Below are 12426 nucleotides of genomic sequence, written 5' to 3'. Positions count from 1 at the left end.
GACAAGCACCAGAGTCAGTGCCATACAGACCTCAGGGGGAAGCTGGCCCAGAAGGCAGGTGTGACAACAGAGAAGGCACACCTCCTCGGTCCCAAGATGATAACATTTAACAGATGGGACCCAAAGTATGACAATCCTATCAGATCTTACAACTGTAAATTGTATGACTCTATTTATTTATTTATTTATTTAAAAGATTTGTATGGCTGCCCTGTCATAAATCACAACTCTGGGTGGGTCACAACAGCAATGTACAACATTAAAAAAGGAACATATTTTAATGTGCAGCATTCAGTGATGCAGAGTATACAGTAAATAAAGTAAAATAACATAGTCCCTCTCTGCAGGCTTCAAATAAATTCTGAAATTCTGTTTTAAAACAGGTTTCACTTTCTTGTATTTTTCTCTCTCCAAAAGGGCAAATCTTTACCTTAATATTTTCTGCCATCTTCTTCTCCTCTTCAGTAAGTTCTAAAGTAGCCATCTCATCGGTGGAGAAGTATTTAGATGCTGGGATCATTCTTCCATCTTCAAACTGAAGACTCTTTACTAGCAACTGCAGAATGAACAACACAGAAAAGGCAGTCAGCAGGGTGGGAAAAATGGGCGGTACTGCCTCATTTCAATACCTGCAACAGAATTTCTTATTATGAAGTCCTGGCTTTGACTCTATCCAAGAGGCTCATAGAAAAGGTGTACAGAAACATTTTATGAGAAGATATTTATAGAAAGAGTTAGTCTGGGTCTGTTATTTCAGTTCAATAGTACCATATCTTTAAAAGCTTACCATCTTTCCATCATTGCCAAACAGAACCAGACCATTGTCAGTTACCAGAGCAGGTTTTGCAGCACCTTTTATTTCCAGCTCTTCACCTGGAGGTGTTAAGCCATCAAGAATGGATGAGCCATAGAAAGTAACCATCTATAAAGAAGATAATACTTTATGAGTGGTTAGGCAAATAGCAGGAACAATGAGTAGGTTTTATGCAAGTGGCAGGATTAGATAGAAGCAAAATATTTGTTCTTTCCTTCCAGTTGGAAGGGAAAGGCCCCTTTAAACTGTTACTGAATGGGCACATTCAAAAGCCAAATACAACTTATCTTAAATGAAAGTCGTATAGAGAAAGTTTGATTCCAGAGAAAAAGCCACACTGTTGCTTCTTCTTGGTCATCAGCATATTTTATTACAAAATGTAACTTGTTATATTATCGAATTATCCCTTATTTTCTAGCAATTTCTTTTTGAACTTGTACAATGAAATGGTTTGGGTCAAGTCTGAAGAAACATAGGCTGAAGCCCTCCTTCAGCCATGGAAGCTCACAAGGTGACCTTGGAACAGTCACTCTCTTTCACTAAACCGATCTCAATGGGCTGTTGCTCCTGAAGAAATTCAGCATGTATCTAACAAACAATAGTAATAATAATAACAATAACATAATAAGATGATGAACCTCTGATCATTATTTGATATAACTAGGGCCCATGACCTTTACATTATTACTAAAGTAGATAATAATTCATAATCTTTTACCTGGCCATTGATTTCTGCCCAGGCTCCAGGTACTTTATCATGTCCTCTGATCCAGTTGTGCAAAGCTGAAGCTGGTTGATCCCAAGAAATCTAGGAAACCAAGCAACAAAGTTGGTTTCTTCCTATTTATATATAATATAATTGGCTTCTAGAGGAAGAACAAAATAAGACAGAACAAAAACAAAAAAAATAAAAAAAACCCATCATTCTATGCTTTTCTGAAAGACAAATCCTGGCTTATTACTGGGGGTTGGGCAGCATATAAATTTAATAAATCATTACTACAACAAATTATGATTAATTCAAACAATAGTTTAACATTAGATGCCAATGCATCTTATGGTTTATTTATAACAACCTGCTTTCAAACCATCATTTAAAGCTGGTTGATTTCAACAAACCATAGTTAAGACCAACCACAGTTTAGGTTAATCTGAAATACTAAACTTCCACCATCCAATTTAATTTTTACACTGTAGACAGCAGTAATACATTACATCCACAAGGGTCTGTACTTCTTCACTGAAGATTGCCTATGAATCGTTTACAATTGGGACAGCTACCTACAAAACAATATGGAAAGTTGTCTATAATGTCATTAAAGAAAATTCCATACAATGTGCATCCAAAACATATATGACAGGAAAGCTGCAAGCAGAAACAAATGCAGAATTTCAGGGTCTTTAATAATGCACAGAAAAATTGATAATACTGAATGATAAATACACTGATATAGGCAGGGTTTAGATTAGCACTTCCTTTATTAAAATATGCCGCAAATGTGACATGTTTATATTATTACTGATATAATTTAAAAATTACATTTAAAAAATCCATATGGAGAATGTTTAATTTAAGTGTATTTCTATACCGGTTATCGAACTGTTCCTTGAAATAGGAAAGATAAGCTGTTGCATAGAAATGCCAAGTAGGTCACTAAGCTTCTAATTATAAATTAGACCAGTCTGGCTCTTTCTTGGAATCCACTCAAGAATGTGAATGAAAAAGAAAGGCATTTTCTCCACCTAATAAATAGTTACTATTACAATTAAAAATCCAGAAGAGAAATCTTGAACAAACTGGTGTTTCACCTTAATGCAAACAACTTAGATTTTTTTTTAAATAAAGAATCTTAGTTGTATTGAGTTGAAAGAATTGAGGTGATCAGTCAGTAATTACACCATTAGTGAACTGTTCACATATTCATTAGTTTTTAGAATAACAATTTGATAGATTTATTAAACACAAAGATTTTCTGATTTAATGTATTGTTGAAGGCTTTCACGGCCAGAATACGATGGCTGGTGTGGGTCTTCCAGGCTGTGTGGCCGTGTTCTGGAAGTTTTGTTTCCTAACGTTTCGCCAGCATCTGTGACCGGCATCTTCAGAGGGCAAGAGCACAGACACCAAAACAAGCAGCCACTTGTTAACCCAACCCCCCCCCCCTTCAGGCACCCTTGGTGATCTCTATAAATACCCACAACAGGGTCACATCATCCTGGGCACAGAGAGAACTGCTCCTGTCTGTGCTTCTGCCCTCTGAAGATGCCAGTCACAGATGCTGGGGAAACGTTAGGAAACAAAACTTCCAGAACACGGCCACACAGCCCGGAAGACCCACACCAGCCATCTTCTGATTTAAGTTACACATCACTTTGTGTTTTGTGACGTAGAAGAGCAACTTGTGTGTCTTACAAGTCACTACATTCAGTATATTAGATCAGGGTTTTTCCAACTGTATTCCACTGAACCCTAGGGTTCTGTGAGAAACTTAAGGACTTAAAAAAGGACTTCATCTGAACACAGCCAATTTTCTATTGCTAGAGCTTTGGCTCTTGATCGGGTTTCCAGGAATTTTTACTTAAAATTAACAGGTTCTATGGCCTGAAAAAGTTTGAAGACTTCTGTGTGGATTCATAAATGGCAATATAATAAATAGCATGCTGGCTGGGGAATTCTGGGAGTTGAAGTCCACATGTCTTCAAGTTGCCAAGGCTGAGAAACACTGTTCTAGAGGGATAGCCATGTTAGTCTGTTGAAGGAAAAATAACCAAAAGGCTGGGTTGACAGATCACAGTAAGCCAACATGTGATTTGTTTGGGGCTTAGAATGCTGTACAAAGACAACTGTTGCAGATTAGCATGTTCTGCCCATCATGGCTTGTTCAGTAAAGAAAGCTTAGTGCAATGCATTAAACCAGCCAGCATCTTGTAGCCCATTCCTTCTTCATGAGATGCCTGGCTCTTAAAGAACCACATTCTGTTGCCCAAAATACCTCTGCATTTTCTTTCTTCTGGATGCCTTCATATGTAGCTCCTTCTTCAGACTGAGGTATTCGAGGAGCTTGACCATCAGCGATTAGCTGCACAGCTTCTACCTAAATAAAAAAAGCAGCATTGATCTAGGAAAGTGAGCATTTTCTTCATATTTTTATTGCAGCTATTTAACCAGTGGGAAGCAGTGCTCATACTGCATGAGCTGTTGGACCCTGCAGAATTTTTGGAAAGCCATATCACTGGGATATGGCTGGCCGCTGGGGCCACACATCCATCCTCAAACATTGTCAAGCTCTCTCCTTTAACTGGCTCAAACTTGGCTGCAGCTTCCCAATCATTCCACATGGTATGGCTAATAAGGGATCTTTATTCTGCATTAAGAAAGAAGCCTCTATAAACAGTTGACTATCCACTGAGTTCTTACCTGTTCCAAGTTTAAACTCAACAATTATTTCTTTCTCCTGCTGTAGCTTATTGGAAACCTTGCTTTACACTTCTTATACATGGTGCTAGTGGTAGTTAGTTATTGACATATTCAACATTCCTCGCCTTGGAAACTCTAGTTCCCAACATACCTCCCACACACATGGGGTTGCTGAAAAGGGAGAGAGACTTTATTCACACTTCAGTCCTTGCCAAACAGCCCCCTCTTTCATATACCATACCAACGCTCATTTACACACACACACACACACACAGTTGCTTTCATACATACCTGCAGCAGGATTGCCAAATAAAGATGCCATATGTCCTCCCTCCCTGCAATCCCGTACTCATCAGTGCTTCTCCACTGCTATTTGCAACAGAGGACAAGCAACCCATTCTCCATTATCCAGCTGACTGTTGGTCACCTGGGTGGCATGGAAGGCTGAGCAGGGCTCCGGGGTACAGAAAGAGTGGCTAAGGGCCACAGAGAGCCTGCAGGATGAGATTATCCATTTATAGGGTAATTGCTTGAAAATCTATGAACCTGGACTTATCAACTTAATTTTATGGTTGCATTAGTTGTCATGAATAGGCTCAGGCATCAAAATGCATTTCCACGCTGCTACCAGTTTCACTGCAGAAATCCTCAGAAACATTTTTACTTTGCTTTGCTAGTGTCTTCATGCTGCTGTCTTCACAATCCTGGCTATTCTCCCTGTGTAAACCACTGCTCCCTCCAATGGGAAAGCATAAATTGAAGAGCCAATACGGGAATGCAAAAATGCCCTTTGTAGTCCACATTATTACCTTTTGCATTTATTTTTACAGGAAACATGGTGCAAGGGTAGCTAGACACGATAGCATTTTGACTACAGCAAGGAAGAGTGAAAGCAAGGAGATGGGAGACAAGATCCTGCTAATGGGGAACTGCTTATCTTGCAGCTCCAGCATTCGTGCTCCAACACTATCTATGGAGTATTTTCTTGCACTCCAACTGAGATGGAAATGAATTGGTTTAGGTGCAGAACAGCTGCTGAAAGGCTCCAATGTCATGAGAACATAGGGGTAGATTGCTGATCCAAGATTAATGCCCATATTGTCTATAAATATTCAGTTGTCAGTTTAGCCTTCAATATATCTGATAGGATTAAATAACTACTTTATTCCAGACCCAGCGGTGAAGCCTCTAGGGCAGACGTCCCCAACCAAATGCCTTCCAGATGTGCTAAAGTGCAAGTTTCATGAATACTTGACATTACTGCAACCGTTCACAGATACAGTGGTGATGAAAAAGTAACTTTGCAACTAATGCTCACATTTACGACCTTTGCAGCATCTTTCTGTCAGTCACATGTTCACCATTACAGTCAGTTAGTATGTGATGTCCTGTGACTCTCCCGTTTTTTTTTTTCTTTTTTTCCCCTCCTCACAGAACGGAGAGATTGTTTAAACAAGCTCTCTCTTCCTGAGCTGCTTTTCTCCGCAGCGCAGTGTGGAGAAACCTTTTAGCTATTTACAATTAGCCAAGATGTCTCACCATAGCTTTTATTCCCTCTGGGAAAAGAAACCGATTATACAGGTCATCAACAGTTTCGTTTGGGCCAACATCGCATTCCCTCTGCAGAAGAATTGGTCCTGTGTCCAAACCTTCATCTGCCCAAAACACTGAAAATCCAGCCTTCTTATCTCCTTGAATTAAAGTCCTGAAAATAAGTAAAACATGACTTAATAAGAAATGTCAGCTTTCTTCATTACTTTGTTTCAGCAGGTCTCCAACTTGGCCTGATCTCAGAAGTTAAGCAGGATCTGGGTTAATGCCTAGATCTGGATTCCAGGACTGTAGACAAGACAGAGGAAGTTGAGCAAACCCAAAAGAAGGCAACTGCAAGTCATGTCCATAAAATTGCCAAATAAAACTACATGGAAACAGTCGTTGGGAGATGAACTTGACTTATTTTTATTTTATTTATTTATTTAGTAAACTTGTCCCCACCCATCTCCCCACAATGGGGGACTCTGGGCAGTTTACATCAAATCAAAACCATAAATACATAATTAAAAGTTATAAAAAAGAACCACACTTACACAGATAGAAAAAAGATAAAAAATCCAAGAGGCCGATGGAGGCCACACCAGGCCACTAAGGGGCTAGCCAACCCCATTTATGACAACCCCCCTCCCTGCCCCAGGCCAGATGGCAGAGCCTTGAGTGAGTCTTTACCTTTATAACACAATTGTATGGATAGCTTTGCAAATTTGTCTTTTGAACAATGGACTTTCTTTTCATCCTTGTATTAAATGATCCACCTGATAACATTGCAGAGTTTATTGCTTCCATGGTATAGGACTACTACCTTAGTGTACTATTTGGAAAAAAAAAAAAAACCTAGATAAATGACTTTTCGTACTATTAATCAACAGCTGTTATGTCTTTTCCTTATCAGACAAAGAATGGGAAGAGTTACAAATGAAAGATGACACCTGGAGAGCTATTTCCCCATAAAATTCCACGAACGAGGCAGGATATTACGCAGTAAAAGCCTCGTCAGGAAGCATGCAAAGATTTGCTGAGTTTGAGGACGGTTATTTCCTCCTAAGCCACAACGTTGGCCCTACTGTTAGGTAATCTGGGCAGTGGACGTCTCAGGCTCTGGCTCCCTCTGACCCGCCATCTGTCAGGTAAATTATAATTAAACCTACTTACCAATTGATTGCAGATGCTCCTCGGTGGCGAGGAAGGATTGAGGGATGGTAAATAATAGAACCATGCTTTGGACCTTCAATAACCTCCATGGGAATGAACTGTGTGCAGAATGGAAGGACATTCAGTTCTGCACCAACTGATTTATAGGCTTCAAGAACTTCCTGGACAGGTTTGCCCTTAACTCTCCACTTTGGGAATTTGAACACTGGAGTTCCATCCTTTTCTGCAGCTGATGCTGGAAAACAAAATGCTTGCCAGTATTTTTCTGGATTTCAGAACTAAGATATAACACGTAGCATAGAGTTGAAATGACTGGAGTGTCATAACATGTAATAACTGATTAATACATTTGTGTACTGTATGTGCGTGTTTGCATTTTCAAGTCAATGGTGACTCCTGGCGACTGCCTGGATAAGTCCTCACAATTTTCTTGGTAAGGTTTTTCAGAAGTGGTTTGCCCTTGCCTGCTTCTTCCTAGGGCTGAGAGAAAGTGACTGCCCCAACGTCCCCCAGCTGGCTTCATGTCTAAGGTGGGACTAGAACTCACAGTCCCTGCTTCTAGTGTGGTGCCCTAACTACTGCACCAAACTGGCTTTCAACTAATTAAATAGATGTAAATAAAATATGTAAGAACAAATCAAGGACCCATTCAGATATTACAGTAGCACTGGAGCCAAGTAAGCATGCACTCTTGCCATCTTACTTAGACATCACTGTGGCATTACTCTAGGATATCTAAGCCACATGGGCTCAGAGTTAGTTGAGGTTAGTTTGAGGACATGGAGCAAAACATAAGAAAAGGTACAATTGATACTCCATAAAAGTGCTGCCTGGTAAATACTGTAGCTATTATAGCTTGTTTACTTACCCAAAGGATCAGCTTTTCCATTTTTGTCTGGGACTGTGAACACTCCCACAACTTTGTGCCCTTCTTTTTGCAAATGCTTGTAGACTTCTTGTCCAAACAGACTCTGGCCTATTAAAGCTAGCTTTAGTTTGTTTTGATAGTAGTCCTATTAACAAAACCAAAAACAAAATGCAGTTTAAAAAACCCCAAAGATCAGCTAACTTCCCTGTAAAGATTCTGTTCCAGTTCATATACTTCAGTTGTCTGATTGACATGGATAACAAATTTTTACAAGACAAGCAAATGCCTACACCAGTGTTTCTCAGCTTTGGCAACTTTAAGATGTGTGGATTTCAACTCCCAGAATTCCCTAGCCAGCATGCTGAATTCTGGGAGTTGAAGTCCACACATCGTAAAGTTGCCAAGTTTGAAAAACATGTGCTACAGCAACGGTGTTTGTCATTTGCTTTATTGCCATTTGCTTTACTGCCTTAGTGATCTGTCTGCCTGGATGTTCGTTTCTATATGGGTCTACCAGACAGGTTGCACCAAGAACCCCTCTGTCAGACTCATGTGGGAACAAATGCCAACGTAGCCATAGAGGGAACTCACAAGGCCCAGCGGGAGGGAGCACGCCTACAACAGTCCAAAGTAGCCAATAGGAACTGGACAGACCCCAGCCAATCACATTATCACCATATCTGCGTATTGTGCATTCAGCAAGGCTGGAGAAGATGAAAAACACAATTTCCACATTGGGTCAAAAAGAAACTCGGTTAAACTTGGCTATGGGCCAGGGATGAGGGAAAGGGTACATCATGCAGACTTGTCCTTAAAGGATGATTCACAAGGCATCTTGGAGCCAATGTGGTGGGGAGGTATGGATTTGCCCTTAGTCACATTCAGTTGAACGCATTCTATTTTTCCTTTGTGCATTTATTTCTGGTCAATAACCATTCATTCATATGGAGAAAGAGAAATACTTTACATGTGGAATCACACAAACCTGGATTCACCCAAACCCTAATGTGATTTCTTTGGTTTTGGCTTAGCACAATGAGCTCTGCCCTGGTGGCTTGCAAATCATGGTTTATATCTTAAGATGATATTGATATGAACATAGCACTGATACTATTTCAAGAAACTATAATTAAAACAATCACTGACTCAGCATGCTATGTGAATACAATCACAGAGGGTTTTTCTTTTTCTATGAAAGTGAAATCAATATAACAAAACAATCATGTATAAAACAGACCTGATAGCCCTTTATTTCACTGTACGTGTATTCACAAATGAAAATATAAAGAAATGGCAGAGCATGTAGACAGGAGCCTAATTTAATTATAATGGTGCTAGATGTGGCACTTAGTGGGTCATATTTAATTTCCTTGTTGTCAGTAAGGTATCCCACAAGAGAAGAAAGCAAACAAAGACTTATTGTAGAAGTTTTCTTTTGGACAGAAGACTTAAGAAAGTGAATTTAAGCATAAGGTTCATACACGATACTGCTATTCTTGGAAATGGATTTCCAGTGCATAGCTAAGTACGCATAATTTTGGCTGCAATATGTGGCTGCTTGGAAGGGTCTTTATGTGGTTAATGCATGTGAAAAGAAGACACGTGATTGCTTCCACGTCTACGGGCTGTTCTGCTTACAGCTGTAAAGCTTGGAGTGCAATCTATCCAGAGGCAACGTGCTGTCGTCAGTCATTCATGCTCATATTTAGCATTGCTGATGCAATCCAGGGAGCTTATATGAAGCCCTCTTACTATATTCATTCCTTAATGTGGATTTTTTTTTTTTTAGGCAGCTGGTGGTTCACTAAACATTGTTGTCAAGCTCATACGCTACCCCGCCTCCAATAAAGCAAGACATACTTGGCCAAGTCTGTGAATTTGCACCCAGATTTCAAAGCAATCTAGTAAGAAAAGAAAAGAAGAGATTTTCAGTGCAAATCCCAAAAGCAGACCAGAAGTACATTTTAGGGCATTAGCCAAGTTTGTACAATTGAGTTTTCCATGACAATAGCATATGCTATGCTTCCCAAAGAAAATAGTGGTGATAAAACTTCATCTCTCACGCACACACATTTCAAACTTCTGGATCAAAGTGTTCTTCTGTGCAAAAAACTTGGAAAATGCTCAGCCTCCAAATAAAATGCTTTAAAATGCTAAAGCAAAATAATATTCCAGAACAGTTAACTGCACAATCAGTAAGAAAATGGTATGATTTAATACAACCTTTCCCAAGTTGAAAAGAGATCCATAATTCCAGTCAGAAGAGGTCAGGGTGGTGTGGAATTTGGAGATTTATCATCCCCAATGTTTTGTAGGGCCTCAAATTGCAGAAGGCTGGGGAATTATTAGGAAGGGAGATTTTTTATAAAACCGATTGACTGATATTGAATGATCTCTTTCAGGTGAGCCTACCACACAAGGTTGATGTGAAGGACACTGTGCAAACTGAAGAAGAATGGTGGGATACAAATGTAAGAAATAACTAATAGGGGGACATTAAATGACTAACTGGACATGAAATGCAACATCTCCAGGTCTAAAGGACTCCCAGGAATTATGATACGTGTATCAGTCCGAAAGGAATGGACTGCTTGGTGTATGCATCTGTACACACACACATGCACAAATCCCACGGAAAAACCCTAACCATCCCATTTTTTCACAGGGAGGCCAACATAATGCAGTTCACCCCATGGATGGATTATAGAAAGCAGATCTTTCGCAGTCATGGCGCTAAGCTGTTTGAAAGATTGAGAGTATCCTAGATAAGCAGAAACTTTTCGGCTAGCCAAATTGTGCTGAATTTCTTCTTTGTTAAAACAACAGCAAGAAGCCAAACAAAACACTGCCTGTTCGTATTACAACAGTTCTCCTGCCTCCCCTCCCATCCTCTGCTCTTGCCCACCCTCTGGCAAACCAAAATCCTGCTCAATCCTGACATGTCTGCCCCAGAAGCTCGATTTTGTGCCCAGCCTCCAGCCTGCGCAGCAGGGGGAGCGGAGGGAGGGAGGGAGGGAGGAAGGGGGTCGCACAGCGTCCTTCTTTTCTGTCCTTTGGACTGAAGCGCCTGTCCGCGTCCCCACCTTCCTACTCACCCTGGCCGCGGTCGTGAATTTCCTAAGCAAGTGGTTGCTTTTGAAGAGCATTTTGCCGGGGAGCGGCTCCGAGGACCAGCCGCCCGCTTGGCCCGGTAGGAACGCTTGAGCACCTGAAGCGGGAGCGCAATCCTGGGCTGAAAGGCTGGACGAGCAACGGACGCGGCAGCGGCAGCAGGACCGTCTAGTCTGATGCAACCCAGCCGGGCTGCCTTTGGCTCCGAGCCAGAGAAAAGCGAGCTTGGCGGGGGCGCGCAGGCGGGAGGCCCGAGGCTCAGCAGCAGGAGCGGCGGAGGCGCGCTTGGTCGCTCGGCCTTTCTCCTAAAACCACCTGAATCTGAAACCAAGGGCGGGGCGAGGCTTGTCTGAACGCAGTCTTTTTAGAGCCGGGATCTGGGTTAGGCTTGGGTGTGGATGAGTCTAGGTTGATTCCTGGCAGAGCAGGAATTCAACAGGTGCGGATTTTGTGAACAGGGGGTTATGATGTAGCGCACAGTCTTGTCCACATACATCACTGCAAGGTGGCCTTTCCAAGCTCTCATCTCCCTATTAGGACGGACCAGCGTTTCCATCTTCTTCATCCACTGGATCAGGGTGGCTGGGGTGATGGGAATTGTGTGCAAATGGGACCCATCTGGAGGCAGCGTGTGGGGAAAGCTCCTCTGACTATTCCAGTATATAAAATGCAGGAGAGACCGAGCCGCTGTGGATTTGAACAGTGCTGGGCAGATTATAGATGGGGAACAAAAGGAGGAAGATAAGTCAAGAGAGTCAAGAGTTAATTAGGGAGAACCTGGTTATCTTGAATACGTTTCAGTCTCCAGGACCCTCAGTTACATTAGCGAGTCTTGGGGGAACTTGCGGATGTCACCTTGGTGCCTCTTGGGGTAATTATTTGAGAAATGATGGAGGATATGCATACTGCCATGGAGAAGGACAAATGTTAATCCTGTCTTCCAAACAGGAAAAAGAAGTCTGCTTGACCTTGACAGCAAGCAAAACTAAGGAACTGTTAAATAAACAAACTGGAGAGATTGTTCCCTGCTACAGGTTTGACCATGGATGTTCCATATAACTCCTGCTTACCTTTCTCCTCTTTTCTGGAGGGGGGGGGACATTCAAATAGAGCAGGGTTCCTCAACCTCAGCAACTTTAAGATGGCTGGACATCAACTCCCAGAATTTCCCAGCCGCCATGGCTGGCTGGGGAATTCTGGGAGTTGACGTCCAGCCATCTTAAAGTTGCTGAGGTTGAGGAACCCTGAAATAGAGCACTGGGTGACAACCGCTACCCTTTCTATGCAGAGGCACCATTTTGCAGCAAATCAGCTTCTCAGACCAGCTCTGCCATCATCCTTGGGGGTCCAGTAATGATGGTGGGGGGGAGCTTTTAGATGGCTGTGTTGAGTTTGACACAGTAATGGATTTTCCTGATGATGATGGTTATTTTTGTTTTAGTGCAGTTACTGATGGTTTTATACGTTTGTATAGTTAGTTTAACTTGTTTTTATTGGGTTGTTGTTTAT

General features: G+C 41.5%; 1 protein-coding gene and 1 long non-coding RNA gene across 2 annotated transcripts in view; one reads left to right on the top strand and one right to left on the bottom strand.

Annotated features, from left to right (window-relative positions):
• The window catches only part of LOC148215962 (uncharacterized), a 40090-nt gene extending 29316 nt beyond the window's left edge, over positions 1-10774 (top strand). Inside the window, exons 3-4 of the long non-coding RNA XR_015796223.1 lie at positions 6679-6913; positions 10209-10774. This is a non-coding gene — a long non-coding RNA (uncharacterized LOC148215962). The remainder of the gene's footprint in view (positions 1-6678; positions 6914-10208) is intronic.
• The window catches only part of ALDH1L2 (aldehyde dehydrogenase 1 family member L2), a 28312-nt gene extending 16315 nt beyond the window's left edge, over positions 1-11997 (bottom strand). The window contains exons 1-8 of the mRNA XM_007424353.3: positions 10902-11997; positions 7807-7951; positions 6939-7173; positions 5772-5937; positions 3808-3909; positions 1533-1622; positions 788-922; positions 431-556 (exon numbers count right to left, since the gene is read on the bottom strand). Of these exons, the coding sequence (XP_007424415.2) occupies positions 431-556; positions 788-922; positions 1533-1622; positions 3808-3909; positions 5772-5937; positions 6939-7173; positions 7807-7951; positions 10902-10952 (1050 nt within the window). The 5' untranslated portion in view covers positions 10953-11997. The remainder of the gene's footprint in view (positions 1-430; positions 557-787; positions 923-1532; positions 1623-3807; positions 3910-5771; positions 5938-6938; positions 7174-7806; positions 7952-10901) is intronic.
• Positions 11998-12426: the final 429 nt, after the last annotated feature.

The sequence above is a fragment of the Python bivittatus genome, unplaced genomic scaffold (genome assembly GCF_059951505.1).
Source record: "Python bivittatus isolate LINGU-HERP-01145 unplaced genomic scaffold, Pbiv_v1 ctg000330_np1212, whole genome shotgun sequence".
Lineage (NCBI taxonomy): Eukaryota > Metazoa > Chordata > Lepidosauria > Squamata > Pythonidae > Python > Python bivittatus.
Note: the sequence above shows the minus strand (reverse complement) of the source record. Positions and strands in the feature narration are given on the sequence as shown.